Source organism: Phytophthora ramorum (assembly GCF_020800215.1).
Source record: "Phytophthora ramorum isolate Pr-102 chromosome Unknown Phyram_PR-102_s0002, whole genome shotgun sequence".
NCBI lineage: Eukaryota > Oomycota > Peronosporomycetes > Peronosporales > Peronosporaceae > Phytophthora > Phytophthora ramorum.
Genome location: NW_027150648.1, coordinates 1,473,859 through 1,491,317, shown reverse-complemented (window position 1 = coordinate 1,491,317; position 17,459 = coordinate 1,473,859). Strand labels below are relative to the sequence as shown.

Here is a 17,459-nt window from a genome sequence, read left to right as displayed (position 1 = left end):
CGTGCAATGGCTGCTTCAACGCTATCCTCAGCAGATCTGTCATGAACGGGTTCGCAAATTCGCCGCTAGGTATAACTTTTCGCTCCTCGACCATTTCAACCGTAGCCACACCCTCCCTGCTCGCGCGTATTAGACTCGACTCACGTCCATACGCTAGAGAAACTTGTATGCCAAAAACAACTTGATCCTCGCCGTAAAGTGTATTGCGTTGGTGGAATAGTCTACGCTATCGCCTTGGTGGGTTTTTGCAGTGCACGATAGGCTCTACATGTAATCTACAGCTTACGAGGAGGCAAGGATCGGGTAGTCCGTGTATCCCGTCTCGAGCGGGACATCGTGCGGCACATACACGGTCTGCCAATCGACCGGGGTCAACTCGGCGCCAGTATGAATGCGCTCCACGAGGTCCGGGTTGGAGATGAAGTCACGCGCAAAGGCGACCAGATCGGTAGTTCCATCCTCAACCACCTTGCGAGCCTCGACACCGTCGTATCCAGACGCGCTGATCACCACACCGTTGTACATCTTGCGGTAGATGGTGGTGACGCCTCCTTCCGGGGCGTCAGTTGCCGGTTGCTGCATGCCACGCGGCTCAACCATGTGGAGGTAGGCCAAATCGTAGTCGTTCAGCTTCTCCACAACGTAGTCGTAGATCTCGCGGGGGTTCGAGTCGGCACATCCGAACGCCGTGCCGAATGGAGACAAACGAATGCCCACCTTGCTCGAGTCTACGGAGGACAAAATAGCCTCGATAACCTCAAAAGCAATGCGCGCGCGGTTCTCCGGGCTGCCGCCGTATTTGTCCGTGCGCAAATTCGTTCCGTTCAGCAAGAACTGCTCCAGCAGGTATCCATTGGCAGCGTGGAGCTCAACACCGTCAAAGCCCGCCTCTAGGGCATTCTCGGCTGCACGTTTGTAGTCATCGACAATGCCCGGGATCTCGCTGACCTCCAGCGCGCGTGGATTCGGGTGAGGCAGTCGACCTTCGACGGTGGTGGCAAGGCTCTGGACGCCTTCCATGTTCGTCGCGCTCGCCGAAACGGGTTGCTTATAAAGCCCCCCCCCCCCAGGGATCTCAGGCTTCGACGCCCCAAGCGATACAGGAGTCTATAGCTAGCAATGACTAACGAAATAGATGACCCCCCCCCACTAGGCATTTCCCCGCACCCCGACAAATTTATAGGCTGCCTAAAATCGTGTCGAAAGTGATTTCACTATGGTGCCTGCAACAATGGTCATCGAGTCCGAATTTAACAACGGATCTGTACAGGCAAGGTTTAGACGGGAAACTGCAGCGGGAATCGGTCCACTATTAATCAGACTGCCTAAAATCCGGTTTGGACGGACTATAGCTTTTTTCCGGCGTTTTTCAGTTTTTTATACCGGCGTGAGCTTTCAAGTTGCTGTGTAGGTTATGCGTCAGATATACTCGTACTGCTTTGCTTGATTATCCCCTCCAGCGAGAGGTCCATTACCCGTGCGGAAGTCGTTCTTCGCCATTTTCGCAATAAAACGTATTTCCTATGGGCCCAATTTCGCGATCAAATGTCGAGGCACGAAGCGCGCGCTACAACTGCGCTACCATATAAAGATTGGGCTAATATAAGTATTTCTACTAACCCCAAGAAAGCCCATTTTTATCAAACCTGGTTGTGAGAGCTAAGCCTGTCCTAGGCGCATTTTCTGTTAAAGTTTGCGTTGTCGGAGTACAAACACCAAACAGCAACAACCTTCACAACGACTGGAATATCACCAAGACAGATGAACGACATCAAGTCGTGTCTTTTATATTATCAAAAGGCTTCTACATAAAACACAGGCATCAAATAGAAGGCCACTTACCACCACGACTGGAATATCACTTCTCGAGCGACATCAACCTACTCCTACGAGCAGAATCGTTTAGTTCCTAATTCGAAAGTAGCATTTATTTGGCCCCCATGCCCCCGAAATGTGGCAGCACCAGCATCGCTACCTTCGCAGCAACAAAGCAAGTCAGCACTATTGACCTCTTCACCATTGTAAGCAACTGCACAGGACGGCAGGACAGCGTACAGACACTGCGCCTCGATCCGAAAACATTGGCCGTTTGACCTCACAAGAAACTCATGCGCACCGCCACCACCACGCCTTGCACCAAAACCCACCAAATGACGGGGGAAATGTTCATTTAGATCGGGTGACTCGCATGGAAGCAGAGGCTCACCAAGTCGGTGGAGGTTAGGTACATAGGAGGGTCACCAAGTCCTCTGTGCTTTGGTGCTTGAACGGAAACGCGAAGGGCTCACCAGGCCCAAGGCGCTGTTGGTGGGAGATCTTAACACGAAAGGGTCACTAGGCCCACACCGAGACTAGCATTGATCTTGTGTGACAAACGCCAGGCAGCCGACACCATGTCCGGCGCAATTCCTCTCCATCGCGCCGAGAAGAAATGTCCGGAGGCGCCGAAGATGACTAATTGCGAACTGAGCCACCAAATGACTGTGTGGAGCGGCAGCAATTGGACTCGAGAACAAGGATCTGCAGACAATATTTGTCAATAATTGTGAATCACCATATTTTTCTTATCCTGTCCTCGTAAACTGTACCGAGCAGGCGTAATGCTCCGGGAACTCCCCAGTGTGGCTTTCATCATGATTTACATATACGACGCGAGTGTTCTGATGCTGCTGGACGTTCAGCAGCAGGGGTGAGAGACCCGCAGTGAATATTAATAGCACGAAGCAACTAAAACTCAAGATCTAAACTTAAGAAAACAATGGGGGAGATTTCTGCAGCAGCAACATTCGGTGGCCAGGATTGAAGTGTATTCCTAAGTCATCATGGTGAATATTGCTCACAAAAGTGGCTAGGACCGCCATTTACCTTTCCGATCGCCCCGTTAACTTCAAGAATTCCAAGTAGTACTTGTTGTTCGGGTTCGTTTCTCGCATAGCTTTGGACAAACCATCCAGATCCAGCATTTCCTTCACGTACCATGATTTTCGTTTCGCCTTGGCCCAAATCTGTACTTTCACCTTCATCTCCGCTGGGCTGCCTTCATAATAAACCTTGGGCTGGAAAATGCTGTTCTTGCGGAGCCAAATCTCGTCGTCATACTTGGTTGCATAACGCACATATTGTCTAAGCTCGTCGCTATTCTTGCGTTGCGCCTTGCTCATTCCTGCCAGCCCCAAATCATCCCACACGTCTTTCGTTGACATTCCTTCCTCAAGCCAATCGTCCATCTCACGACCTTCGCGCTTGTACCAGAACTTCTCCAGTTGCTTGTAATTCGGGTGGGCCTTCAAGGCAGCATCCGTCAGCCCTTCCATCTTCAGCGCCTTCTTGACTTGGTCGTCGGACTTGCCGACTGCCAGCCAATACTGCATATTCCCCCAATTCTTGATGGACGACAAGACGCCCCTCTCTTCCGTGTCGATGGCATTTGCTTCATCAGCGTCAGCCTTTCGCAGTAGCCTTCCACGGCTGGCACGGCCGTATGCAACATTGGTAATAATGCTGGATCGGATAGACTTTTCCGCGTTCACGGTGGTCGCGAGGAGGATCAACAGAGTTGCCAGGAAGGCATTGCAGAAACGCATTAGAGGAAGGCGCCAATGCGAGGGTTACGTGGACAATTGCGAAGTGAGAAAAGCTACAACTGGCTACAGCAAACGCTTTGTTGGTCCCCAGTGGGGCTCCCCAGCATGCCACAATATCCCGTCTGCAATTTGCGAGGTGAATCATTATCCCGGGATTGGAGTAGTGCAAGGGATTAATTCACATTTGTAGTCCACCACTTTGTCATTCTTAGCCCTGTACTATTGTACTCGTCACAAGTCGTTGGACCAAAATGTAGCCATCGGTTATGACGATTCACAGCCCTAAAACCTATAGCGACATTTAGATATAGGGTGCAAAGTTGGGTCTAGATTTCAAAAATGAGGTCAAAATCGGCTGAATCGCAGCCGTTACTGCGCTACGGGTCGCTTTACAAAGGCATTCGTGAGGCTTAGAATTGCGGGAAACGGGTGATCACTTCTGATTGGCAATACACATGGGTTTACAGGCGAAAGTGCAAATGTAGTAAAAAAACGTCCATAGATATTTTAACCAGGGGCTCAAATCATTTAAGCCAACATCGATTTACAGAGGTAGTTTGTCCTCGCTTCATGCCACTCTTGCTTGGCTTGGGATGAAAGTATCATATGTCACAGGTTAACGATACACACCTGATAAGGTGCTGGCGTCGCGAATATGGTGCACCGACCTCGAACTTGGTAATGTTGTCGGCTCTGTATTCGTCCATTACGGTCATAGCGGTGCCACGAGCAATCTTCATACACGCAGCTACAAGGTCTCGGGTCCGCTTCCCCCTAAAGAGCCCTCCTTCCTTCGATATGGTCATGAACTCGTAACCCCGTACGACAAAGCCCTTCGGACATGGTCAGCTCTCGCGCCTTGGTGTTTGACCCGGACATGTTGCTAGCGAAGTAAAAGTTGTAATGCACGTACAACGCACTAAGGAACAGTGTTGTGGCCGTCTTAATCTGATCGGATAAAAACTCGAAGAGCTATTGCCATTTGTGTGGCATGTTAATTAGTTTTGGTCCAACCTTCAATGACGAGTACAATACATTTTTTTTTTAGCGAAGGATGAATCCCCAGAGCTTAATATTGAAGTGAAGTTTATCTAAGTTTGGGGCGGCATCCCTCCGCTAAAATGTGCATGCCGCAGCGCACAATCCTCTACCCCAGCAGCTGCGGGGCTGGGCCACCCCTCAAGTGATTATGACATGCACGGTGTACATGATGATCATGCTGGTTAGGTAGCTTAGAAACTGGCTCAATGTATTTACCGGTAATGTGAAAGTTGAGTGGTGTATTATAATAATAGTTGTTGATGCTATTGTACATATGGTACAGTAATCTGTCTCCTCAGCGAACGAATATACATGCATTTGATACGAAGGCTAACGACGGCTCGTCCATTCTCAATAAGGTCACTAAGTTCTGGAAACGTATTAGGTTAGGGCCGTTCGCTGTAGAAGCAGGGGGGTTCCTCAATTTTCTTACAAGTCTGCATGTATAAATACATGTATCAAAATAAAAAAATAGGTGGCTACTCGGTTTTTGATACGTGTACAGATTCATTCTGGAGATGCTGATCTGGTGATTATGCCGATTTTGAAGACAAGCAAGTGATGACGAGGACACTTTGGCCGTGCTTTGCATCACACTCTCAAGTTGAGAGTGTGGTGCAAAGCAAGGCAAAGTGAGGCGCAACTGAGTTTGGTCCTTAGCACTTTTAATCTGATACATGTACTCACATATCAGAGTGAGTCGCAATTATATCAATAAACTACTTCCTCCAGTGGGAAAAGATTGCCTGCCCAAACAAATGTCAAAGTGGGTTTTCTCCTGTGTCCTCGCTGGAATCGACTTACAGTCTTCTGAGCGCCAAAAAATGTTTGAAAACGATGAAGCTTTGGCCTAAACTTATGAAGACGACCATACCATTTATGCACCGTTTTAGCGCCAACGCCACCACCGCCGCCTACTAAATGATCCCGCTGAGAGGCATCTGGAGGTTGTGAAATGGCTGCACCGTTATCGTACAGGTGGATGCACGACTCAAGCTATAGACGATGCCGCGAGTCACGGTCATTTAGGAGTCGTTCAGTGGTTGCATGCGCATCGTTGCGAGGGCGGTACAACAAAGGCAATGGATGCAGCAGCGAGTCACGGGCATCTCGATGTTGTCACGTGGCTTCACCGCTATCGGAGAGAGGGTTGCACAACCGCCGCCATGAACGGGGCTGCTCGAGAAAATCATCTTGATGTAGTTCGATGGCTGCACACTCATCGCACCGAGGGCTGTACTCAGGAAGCGATGGACGGGGCTGCTTCTGGTGGAAATGTCGCGATGATGCAATGGCTCATTGTTCATCGCTCAGGGAATTGCAACTTTTCACGCTGTGCTTTGGATAATGCAGCTGCAGGTGGCCACCTTGAAGCGGTGCGGTGGCTTTTCAAACAGCACTCACTTAGCGGTACCTCTGGGTGGATTGCATGCGATGCAATGGATCGCGCCGCGAGCGGCGGGCACTTAAACGTGGTGAAGTGGTTTCACGAGCGTCGTCCTGAGGTCGGAAGCTGTTCCACGGCTGCGATGGATGGTGCAGCATCGAACGGCCACTTGGACATGGTGAAGTGGCTCCACTCAGAGCGTCGTGAGGGTGCTACATACCGGGCAATGGATGGTGCAGCAGCTGGAGGACACTTGGAAGTAATGATCTTTTTGTACATGAACCGCTCTGACGGGTGTACATCGGACGCAGCAGTGAAAGCTGCTCTGAATGAGCACGTGGAGGTCGTGCAATGGCTGCTTCAACGCTATCCTCAGCAGATCTGTCATGAACGGGTTCGCAAATTCGCCGCTAGGTATAACTTTTCGCTCCTCGACCATTTCAACCGTAGCCACACCCTCCCTGCTCGCGCGTATTAGACTCGACTCACGTCCATACGCTAGAGAAACTTGTATGCCAAAAACAACTTGATCCTCGCCGTAAAGTGTATTGCGTTGGTGGAATAGTCTACGCTATCGCCTTGGTGGGTTTTTGCAGTGCACGATAGGCTCTACATGTAATCTACAGCTTACGAGGAGGCAAGGATCGGGTAGTCCGTGTATCCCGTCTCGAGCGGGACATCGTGCGGCACATACACGGTCTGCCAATCGACCGGGGTCAACTCGGCGCCAGTATGAATGCGCTCCACAAGGTCCGGGTTGGAGATGAAGTCACGCGCAAAGGCGACCAGATCGGTAGTTCCATCCTCGACCACCTTGCGAGCCTCGACACCGTCGTATCCAGACGCGCTGATCACCACACCGTTGTACATCTTGCGGTAGATGGTGGTGACGCCTCCTTCCGGGGCGTCAGTTGCCGGTTGCTGCATGCCACGCGGCTCAACCATGTGGAGGTAGGCCAAATCGTAGTCGTTCAGCTTCTCCACAACGTAGTCGTAGATCTCGCGGGGGTTCGAGTCGGCACATCCGAACGCCGTGCCGAATGGAGACAAACGAATGCCCACCTTGCTCGAGTCTACGGAGGACAAAATAGCCTCGATAACCTCAAAAGCAATGCGCGCGCGGTTCTCCGGGCTGCCGCCGTATTTGTCCGTGCGCAAATTCGTTCCGTTCAGCAAGAACTGCTCCAGCAGGTATCCATTGGCAGCGTGGAGCTCAACACCGTCAAAGCCCGCCTCTAGGGCATTCTCGGCTGCACGTTTGTAGTCATCGACAATGCCCGGGATCTCGCTGACCTCCAGCGCGCGTGGATTCGGGTGAGGCAGTCGACCTTCGACGGTGGTGGCAAGGCTCTGGACGCCTTCCATGTTCGTCGCGCTCGCCGAAACGGGTTGCGCTCCGCCCGGGAGATTCAAAGGGTGGCTAATGCGCCCAGTGTGCCACAACTGGTTGAAGATCTTGCCACCCTTGTCGTGCACTGCGGAGGTCACGGCCTTCCAACCTTTGACCTGCTCCGGTGTGAATAGCCCGGGGGCACCGTAGTATCCGCGAGCGTAAGCACTGATGTTGGTAGCCTCAGAGATGAGCAGACCGCCGTCGGTGGCTCGTTGTTCGTAGAATTTGGCCACTGTCGGCCCGGGCACACCATCGTCACCCATACGCTGGCGAGTCATGGGAGCCATCACCACACGGTGCTTGAGCTGTGTCGGCGACTTTTTGCCGCCGAGTTTTACTGCCGAGAAGAGCTTGGATGCCATGGTGGACGAGAGCTGGAGTCGTTGATGACTTGGTTGCTTGGAAGGGTTTTCAAAAATGAGAGATGAGTTGCTAGTCACTTGCTGAGGGGCTGAAGGCAGTGATCTCAGTGGATAGGCTTTCGCTCGCCCCCGGTCGCATGGTACTCGGTTGACCGAATTAAGTATTGAGTGTGGCAATCACTTTCGTTTCACCTCTGTTTACCACATTGGATGACGCGATCCGATTGCCTGCTCCTAGGGAATGTTGGTGCAGCAAAGGTTGCATTGTGGCCTATAATTACAAGTTCTTGGTGCGGAAAATGGAGGGGAGTGTGGAAAACAAGCAAGAAGTTTTGATTTGCAAGTGGGGCATCGTCAACAATGTTGGGGTAGAAAAAACTGATGTTATGTAGCAGTACTACTACCGTAGCGTAGCACTGGATCAAGAACTAGTGCCAGGGTAGTGCCGCTGCAGCCAAGCCACGATGTGATTGTTGCCTCTTGCAGCAGCGTCCACGGCGGTGTATCTACTGCAGCCCTCCGTACGCTGAGAATGCAGAAAGAGCAGGACCTCAAAATGGCCATGAACCGCTGCAAAGTGCATGGCATCGATAGTGCATCCTTCCGAGCGGTGCTGATGCAACCACTGCACGATGTCAAAATGGCCGTTGTAGGCGGCACCATCCATCGCGTTGTCCGTGCAACCTTCGAAGCGGTGACGGTGCAACCACTGAACTACGCCCAAATGACCCGAACGCGCGGCCGAGTCCATTGCAAATGGCGTGCAGCCCTCGGTACGACTAGCATGTAGCCACTGAATGACGTGGAGATGGCCTCTGCTAGCAGCACGATCCATGGCGGTAGTTGTACATCCCTCTGTGCGGTTTGCATGGAGCCACTGAACGACGTCAAGGTGGCCGTTGGCTGATGCTCCGTCCATTGCGGCGGTTGTACACCCGACCATGATGTGTTCGTGCAACCATTTCACCACCTCTAGGTGCCCATTCCGAGCTGCCGTGTTGATAACACTAGGGGAGCAGCCTTCACTTCGATTAACGTGAAGCCATTGAACCACCTCTAGATGACCCTCCGCTGCGGCATTTGTCATAGCCGCACGCGTACATGTTGGCACTCTGTTTCCCCTTGGTTGTCCTCGGTCCCTCGAGCGCTTCCTTTTTCTTCGCTCTGGAGATGACTCCATCGACCTTTCCAGGTCGTGAAGAAATTGAAGGACTTCCAAGTGACCATTGCTGGCTGCCGTATCCATCGCAGTGGAATGCCGGGGGTAGCCGTCTGCGTTTGGCCTGGAGATCGGAAAAAGATCAATATCGGGGTTGTTTGAGAACTCGGAATACAGCCACTTGACAACACCCAGATGCCCACGTTCCGCTGCCATGTACATCGTGTTTTCTCCATAGTTGACGATGCCCTTAGCGTGAACATACTGCGCGACTTCCGGATGGCCATTAATTGCGGCCAAATACATTGCGTGTATGTCATCTAGGCCGAGGCTGCGCTCCAGCAGCCAAACGACAATGGAAAAGAACCCGCATGCAGCAGCACCTCGTACGCCCTCCTCCACATTCTCGAGGATACTGTGCTCGACGAGCCATTTAACGATATCGCCATAGTCATTCATGGATGCGTTCCTAAACGCTTCTTCGACGTTCTCAACGTAGCCGTGGTCGTACAACCACTGAACCAAGTTCAGATGGCCCCCTCTTGTCGCGTCGTTGATTGTCGGTCGGGGTAGATGAGGGAAGTCTCTGTACACGTTAGCTAGGAGCCACTGCACGAGTTCAAGGTCTCCTTTGCGAATAGTGTAAACCATCACCCGGTTCAGGTCGCGGTCAACATCGCGCACATGCTCATACAACCACCGCACAATTTCTCCGTGCCCTCTTTTCGCAGCAGCTCTCATATCTCTTCCGCCCCAAAACACGGTGTTTGTTGCATCTTGATCTTCATTTTCTCCATAGGCAAACTCTTCCTCCCGCCCTTGATAAATATGCGCGCGGCGTCCATTCTCCAGCAAGAACTGCAAGATAGCCAGCTGGCCTGTATGTGCGGCAGTCTCCACGACATCAACTGGAGCAGAACACCCATGAAAGTGCTGAAAAAGCCACCTCACGATATCTAAATCACCGAGGTTAACTGCAGCAGACAGCGACTCAGCGAACTGCGTCTTGTAATAGTGACGATCGGCTCGACGAAGCTTGCAAAGCGACCAACCTTGACACTTCTCGACAGATTGAAGTGCAGGATCACTGCTCTCCCAGATTCGGTCTAGCAAACTGAGTGACCCCATTTGGCAGGCTCGCGCAAGTGGTATTTCCACCGAGTTATCAAGGAACGCTGACACAAGGCTGGAAACGTGCGTCAATGCAGTCACATGGGGTCTCTCGCGAAGAACCATGGTCACCGCAGTCAAAGGCACAAGAACCATGTCGAAGGCAGTGCTGGCGTGAAAAGCGCAATGGAAACACATATTTTTAGTGAAAGTGAACTTGAACGGCAACTTCGAAACTCTGGACACAACCAGCAGCATCGCATCCAATTACCGATTTAACCCTTAAACATTTACGCGATGGCGCGTTTAGTTTCACTGAATTGGTGATTCGATTTTACACATATTGACCCATTCAACTTCATGAGCGCTTGGAGCCCGCTCATATGTAGATCTGCTCGTCTTCTTCCATCTTATGGTGCAGCCCGACCGATTCAACAGCGAATTCGCCGAACTTGATTTCCTCGCCTGTCTTGCCGATCAGGAAGCGCTTCTTGTAAATAAGATTTGGGTAAACCTGCTCTGTCTGCACAGCCACGAACCTTTCAGCTCGAGCATTGCCACCACGCGGTGGTGAGATCCGAGCGCGTTCGTTTGGCAGTACGAGAACCAGGATAGTTAGAATCAGCAGCACGCCACATCCTGTCCAGGTACATGCGTTGCCCACTGTGGTATTCGTCAAGAATACCTTCACCCTGGGTGTTGTCGTATCTACAAGACGTCGCTGGGTCGTCATGATGTCCACACCTGGTGCGCTATCCATCACCCGAGCATTTTGGAAAATGAAGAGCAACGCCGACGCTGCCATTGTGTTGATCATGTCGCCACCCATGTAAAAGTGGTTGGTGTCCACGTACTTGAGATATGTGTCCACAGCCGCAGAGCAACTGTTTGCCTCTTGTCGAGGCCACGACTCCAAGTACTCTAGCGTAGCGAATCGTGACCCTTGAGCTGGGCTTAGTTTGACCTTAGGCTCCAGGAGTTGCACCAGAGACATTTGAGGAGAAAACGTACCAGCTTGAAGCTGAGCCGGGAGCCATTGCTTGGGGACGACCAAGTGACGATCACCGTCACCGAGTTGGTGATGTAATACATGGCAGTCTTGTCCCGAGGAGGTCTCCATTTCACACTCGTATGCAGCGGTGTCAAATCTCCATGACAGGCGAGCGAAAGTAAGCACGAGCGAACGCATCGCTATAGTAGCTTCACTCTTCTGGTCGGAGACATCCGAAGTCACCGTAGTAATCCCATACAGGAAGGCTGCAGTGGGGATAGCATCGCAATTCGCTGTTGCCGAGCAATTTCCTTTCATTTCCATCATTCCAATCTGCTTGCGCGGCAGCCGCTGTCCAAGACCCACCTGACGCTCCAGCAACGCACAGCTGGCATCGCCACACACAACGGAGGCATTGCTCGAGCCACTCAGCGGCACTTTGAGTGTCATTGTATCCAAGTCCATCAAGGAGCTAAGCGTCAGTGTTTCGAATGAGGCATCTAAATCACCATTCTCAGCCAAAGGGAGTCCCATATCGAGAAGGGACTGGAAGACACCATCCAAAAGCTCGCCTGTACTAGACGGCTGAGCGGTGACTTGGTCCTTACCGGAAGCCCTTAAACTGTTGAGCAGCGCAGATTTTCCCTGCAGCCATAGCTCGTAGGCCGTAGCCAGTGGCATGACCTCACTCAACGTCACGGTTTCCTGTTCAGCGTCACCAGGGTACGAAACCTCGTAGCGTTTCGTAGCTTCTTGACGCACCCACCCATTGGCGAATTCTGCGCCCCACTCATGTAGAGGAAACCCAAACACAGCCTTCGGAGCTGCAGCAAGGAGCGTCTCAGCGGAAAACTCGTTTTCTGCGTTGCACACCGATGTGTCCAGCGGCTGCATGGGGTCCACTTTCCTGGCCAGCGCCGTCTTCAAAATGCTGTCCGCCAGTCCTCCACCTTCCAACTCTGTCGCTTCCTGCATCAAAAACCTCGTCGCTGTCGAGTTGGCGCTGGCGTTCACTGTGTTGTCGTCCTTCTGGTTGGCCTGCACTGCCGAGAGCGAGCTGCCCACCGCCATCATCACCGCTGGGATGAAGATCGTGAGCGCAAACTTCTTGAACTTGCTCTGCTTCTTGGTGGCCGGGTCGTCCCCCGGGTACCATCTCAGGTTGTGCAGGTACACGATGAAGACAGGGAAGATCTCCTCCACGCCGAGCCCCACGAAGGACTCGATGAAGCCCATGATGAGACCGATGTACGAGTTGACAGTATCCACCTTGTTCATTGCGTCGTTCGAAGAGACGCCTCTGTCCACCACGAAGCCCTCGCGCAGCCACGCGGCGATCGCCGACATGGTAGCGGCCGTGAGCACCACGAGCACCGCGAACCGCTTCCAGCGCAGGATGATCTCGGGCCGCGGCTGGGCCAGCTCCCCGTACGCCACATCCTCATGGGCGTCGCTGTCGCTCACGCTGTCCACGCGCAGGCGCCCGATGTTGTCCACTACCAGGTATGGGGACGCCCCGGCCGTCTGCACGTTCTCGGGTGGCACACCGCGGCTGCTGGCCAGCATGGCGTGCGGCGATTCGCACACGAAGGCGTCGTCCGTGTACGACGACATGCGCTCCTGTTCCAGCTGCCGGCGTTCGGCGAGGTGCACTTCGTACTTGGCTTCCGCTTGTGCTCTGAGTGACTGCGGAGGAGGAGGCGGCCGCTTCTTCGGTGGCGGCATGACCGTTACTTTACCTTGGTGTTTGTATGAGATGGGGTAGGCCATATCGTAACTGAGAGGTCCTTCACTATGCGAATTGAACGTTCTGTAGTTTGACGAAATGGCGACTAAAATCTCAGAGCGTTTATGAACCTACTTTACCAACGTGGCGAACAACTGGCTTTACCGCCGCCGGCAGCATTGCTGTCAGCAATGAGTCTGCTGTGAACCGATGACCTTTGTGAAGCTATAAGGCAAAGAGAGAGGAGTCGATCGGAGCCGGCGAACACTCACATCAGTTGTGATTCGGCGAACCCCGTGCAGCTATAAAAGCGTGTATACTACATTCCAAAATCTACTAACTACCGACATTTTCGACTCCGTGGCTGAACCCACCTCTACCCAGTCATATCAACGATATCACAACACACTTCCACAACGACTCCAATGGAGCTGCAGTCGCATGGCGCCGATAACGGTGCTCAGTCTTCCTCGGCCACTGCGGTTCCAACTCACTCGAGCTTCATGGCAGCCCCTCTGCGCACCGACGGCGGCGACTACTTGCAGCAGAGCTTCGCGCCGGGCGAGACAGCGACCGACATGACGCGCACCAACGCGCTGGCGGACCGCAACACGATCGTGGACATGGGTCTGCGGCTCGCGCGCTTCGTGCTGTGCGTCGTGGTGGCGCTGGTCTTCGCGTTCGGCTTCGCTCTGCTCACGAGCAACAAGAAAACGCTCACGCACGTGTACCAGAACAGGCTGGCGGCCAACGAGACGCTGTCCACCAAGGCCTCGTCCGTCGTGGAGGACTACAACACGCTCTTCGGTTACATCCTGTTCTCGGGCGGGAAGGTCTTTGAGGTCTTCTGCGAGACGCTCATCTTCCCCACGTTAGGCACGTACCTGCACAACTGCAGCCTGTACCCGGGAGACCAACCGGCGCGAGTGCATTCGGTAGTCAAGGCACGCTGCATCTTCTGGGGGCTCAAGACGGTCATTATCCTCATGAACGTCGGCTTTACCAGTGTCTACGTGGGTCAAACCACAATAAATGCTGACCCTACTTCCAGACGTCTAACGGACGAGTTGCCAGACATGCTACTGCAGATGGAGATGCCCTGGGCTGTGGACTCTGAGGCAGATGTACTGCACTCGATCCTGCGAACGTCGGTGACCGGTGTTACGACGCCATTCGAGTTTGAAGATACGTGCAAATGGTCAAAACAGGACAACAACAAGGATAACGGGGGGCAACAGCAGTGGGGAGCCTTGGCCGACGACGTGGACACCACGTCCGTGAGCTTCAGCTTTCCGTCACACGCGTGGAACTCGGCGCTTCTTGCGTCCAATACTGTTGTGCCTATTGCATCTGCAGAGATCCCTCTGAGAGACTATGTGAGCAATCGCGAGAAGTACGAAGTGACACCCGATTGGGATACGGCTGAGCTGTACTCGACGTTCCGCCAAGGAATGGCGAAGCTGCATCGAGCAACTGGTTCAGTGAGTGATTTCGTTCCCCAGACTTTTGATGACCTGGTACATGTGGTTGCAAGCGAGCTGAAGACAGCACTGCCCAGCAATACTCGAGTGGGTGATCTGGTTCTGCGGCTTGAGCACCAACAGCTGGCTGAAGATGTGCAATTCACCAGTTTAACACTTTCCGTCCCCGTCGAAGCCGACAGCGAGGGAACGACGCTATGTGGAGCCTCCGGTTGCGTGTATGCTACCTCGTCGAGCGTCTTGGAGCAACTTCACATGCAACCAGGCGTGTCGATCGCGTCCTTTGAGCAGAACGATGATTCCGCTTTGGTATACAGCGTCGGCAATCAGTATGTGCAGGACGTCGGAGCGTCACAATCACCACACGAGGTGTTGACGATCTCAGTCGGAAAGCTTTCATGGCAGTTGAGTCCGTTGCATATTCGACACGGCGCCGCGTGTGCAGATGAAGACGAGCAACAGTGCCTCGGCCTGAGTCTGCCATTTGCAACTGGCGATGGCGTGTTGCTTGCTGGCAAGGACGCGCTGGCCACGCAGCATGCGGTGCGCCCTGTTGCCCTTGTGACGTTGCGTCCAGCCACGATTCTCGATATGAGCCGCCTGGACAACGACGCACTCACGACTTGGCACCGCCTCGTGTCATCGAATGGAAAACTCGTGCACCCGAGTTCGTCCGTGTGTACTCCGCTAGTCGATTCGTATTTGACTCACCTTCAGACGAACCACTTGTATCTGGATGGCCGACCGTCTCCGGATATGTACTCTTCGGCGCTGTTTTACCTGCTGCAGCGCGGAGTGCCGACTTCTTATGCGGATGCTGTATCACGGCGTTTGGCTCAGTCAGCTGTGATGGCGTCAAGTGGTTCCGGCTCTAATGATACCGGTCCTACGACGGACATTGAAGTGAACGTTCCTACTGCGACTGCGTTGGTGACCGTGGCGGGATGCATTTTCATCGTGCTTCTCATGCTGTGCGTTATTTACTTGCCGACGTCACGAGTGAAGTTGTCGCCTGATACGACCCCAGCAGCGCAATACGTACAGATCCTGACGGACGACTTGTACCCGGACGTGGTGCACAAGAAGCGGTTGCGTTTCGCGAACGGCGACTGTCTTCTCTTTAACGAGTATGTCGTTGATGCCATCGTGCTGCACGCCAAGCGCGACCAGACTAAGAAGATTTACCTGTAAATTCCTGAATGCGTTTTGAAGCACACGAGGTCGAGCTCCGACAATATTAATGTGATGCGTTCAACCTGACCACTACGTACGTGCCGTCGACTACTGTCGCTAGCAGCTCAGTTTCTCCAAATAGCAATTGTTGGATCCGTGGCATCGTGCTGCTCATGCTGTGCGTAATTCTTCTCTCACAATCTTGTGAGTGAAGTTGCGGACATGCCTTCAGCAGCGCAATACGTGTAGATCCGGGCTCACAAGAAATGGCTACACATTTCCTTTTAAACGACGACCAGAATACATGACGTAATTTACTCGATTGTACCGAAATTCGGCCTAATTATCTAAAGGGCTGAAATGGCACTTCAAGCGAAAACGCTTCTTCACTGTCTATAATGACGCTCGTCCTGCGCGCTCAACCCGCAATCTTTGCATGTCGTCAACCTCATCTCGACGTTCCTGGACTCTACGGTCGATATCCCGCTGCACCAGACCTGCACGGTATACTCACTAGCGCTGCTGGGTCGTGTTTGGGCTGCAAGCCTGCTCGTTCCCGATGAGAATCAACGCTGGTGCCCTGCTGCCTCGCTGCAAGCAAATCGTCACTACAATCGATGGCAGTTCTCGCAATCACTGATCCAAGCTGTACGACGAAAAGATCTGGGTATGGTCGAGTGGATCTTTGGTCACTTTTCGGGCTGCGTGAGTGAGGTGAAAGTGGTGGAGGAAGCGGCAGCAACAGATCAGCTGGAGATTTTGCAGTTCCTGCTCGAGAACGACAGCATGCTCACACAGGATACGTACGAGGCAGGATTCGGTGAAAGTGAGGGGAACGGAGCAGCATGGGGTGGCAGGAATTTGCAGTTGGCTGCGAAGAATGGTCACCATGCTGTCATGCGATGGCTTTACGAGAGCACGATTGTTGAAGTCCGCGAAGAAGCCCGAGTGTTGAAATGTGTTGTGCGCACTGGTGGGGATCTATCTCTTGATCAATTGCTTGTTTCACAGGGTATCCAGCCGGGAGACCCTTTCGATATCCTCGATGAGGCTGCAGAAGTGGGGAATCTACCGATGCTCCAGTGGATGGCTGGACAGGTTTCGCGGGAGATTTCTATGGTGAGGGGGAAGGCTACGAAATTCAGCTCCCAAGTAATCACTTGGACGTTATCGAGTGGCTACTGGAATCGAATTTGGCTAGTGGCGTGTCTGGAGCTTTTGCCGATGCTTGCGGACACAGCCCGCTGCCTGTGGTGTGGTAGTTTACACGCCATATTACAAGGAACGGGATCGCTGTTGACAAAGAATCGACTGAGAGCGCGTTTCACGCTGCAGTGGCTCACGGCCGTTTGGACGTTGTGAAATGGCTACTGGATCACAATTATGGAAAAGAGAGCATCTGCGCCGATCACACTGCAGCTGCAAATGGGCACTTGGAGGTTGCCAAGTATCTGAAAGCTCGAGGTTTTACAGGATGCACTCATAGGATGATGGAGGACGCTGCAAAATATGGATATCTGGATATTGTACACTGGTTGTGGTCTGAGTTCACCGGCGATACCGAAACAGACTTACTCGGCGAGCGTGGCGCCAAGCGAAAGCTGCTGCCATTTAAAAATGAAATGCTTGCACCGCCTTGCTGTGCTTCAGTTTCTCTATGAGGTGGCAATCGCACAAGCTGGTAAAAAAAACGGAAGCGCAGCAACGACTCTCGGCAGTCAAGCACCATTGTGGTGGACAAGAAGCAGCTAGACATGTCCATTTGCACGTGGTGAAGTGGCTGTGCGGCCACAATGCCATAGAGTCGACTGAAGGCGCCATGGGGAATGCTGCGTGCTGCAGCCATTTGGATGTAGTCCAGTGGTTGCACGAGAACCGATCGGACCGCTATAAGACCATAGTGGTGGATGCGACAGCTACCTGAGGCCACCTCTCCGTGTTGAAATGGCTGCGTGCCAATCGACCTGAAGAAGGGTACTCGACCACCGCGCTGGATGTCTGCGATAGTGCCGGCTGCAGGCGCTTATCCGTGATTCTGTGGCTGGTCGAACT

At 52.9% G+C, this 17,459-nt stretch overlaps 5 protein-coding genes across 5 annotated transcripts; 1 reads left to right on the top strand and 4 right to left on the bottom strand.

The window, feature by feature from the left end:
* Nucleotides 1-282: 282 nt before the first annotated feature.
* Nucleotides 283-1,020, bottom strand: KRP23_1892 (putative 12-oxophytodienoate reductase 5; the record flags this gene model as incomplete). Its single annotated transcript, XM_067886557.1, has 1 exon — nucleotides 283-1,020. The coding sequence occupies one exon, from the start codon at nucleotides 1,018-1,020 to the stop codon at nucleotides 283-285; it is 738 nt and encodes a 245-aa protein (XP_067749227.1).
* Nucleotides 1,021-2,861: 1,841 nt separating this feature from the next.
* On the bottom strand, nucleotides 2,862-3,584 carry KRP23_1891 (Secreted RxLR effector protein; the record flags this gene model as incomplete). Its single annotated transcript, XM_067886556.1, has 1 exon — nucleotides 2,862-3,584. The coding sequence occupies one exon, from the start codon at nucleotides 3,582-3,584 to the stop codon at nucleotides 2,862-2,864; it is 723 nt and encodes a 240-aa protein (XP_067749226.1).
* Nucleotides 3,585-6,639: 3,055 nt separating this feature from the next.
* On the bottom strand, nucleotides 6,640-7,767 carry KRP23_1890 (putative 12-oxophytodienoate reductase 5; the record flags this gene model as incomplete). Its single annotated transcript, XM_067886555.1, has 1 exon — nucleotides 6,640-7,767. One exon carries the CDS (start codon nucleotides 7,765-7,767, stop codon nucleotides 6,640-6,642), a length of 1,128 nt encoding a protein of 375 aa, XP_067749225.1.
* Nucleotides 7,768-10,415: 2,648 nt separating this feature from the next.
* On the bottom strand, nucleotides 10,416-12,752 carry KRP23_1889 (uncharacterized protein; the record flags this gene model as incomplete). The annotated part of the gene is made up of 1 exon (XM_067886554.1): nucleotides 10,416-12,752. One exon carries the CDS (start codon nucleotides 12,750-12,752, stop codon nucleotides 10,416-10,418), a length of 2,337 nt encoding a protein of 778 aa, XP_067749224.1.
* A 426-nt stretch (nucleotides 12,753-13,178) lies between these two features.
* KRP23_1888 (uncharacterized protein) lies at nucleotides 13,179-15,425 on the top strand (the record flags this gene model as incomplete). Its single annotated transcript, XM_067886553.1, has 1 exon — nucleotides 13,179-15,425. One exon carries the CDS (start codon nucleotides 13,179-13,181, stop codon nucleotides 15,423-15,425), a length of 2,247 nt encoding a protein of 748 aa, XP_067749223.1.
* Nucleotides 15,426-17,459: the final 2,034 nt, after the last annotated feature.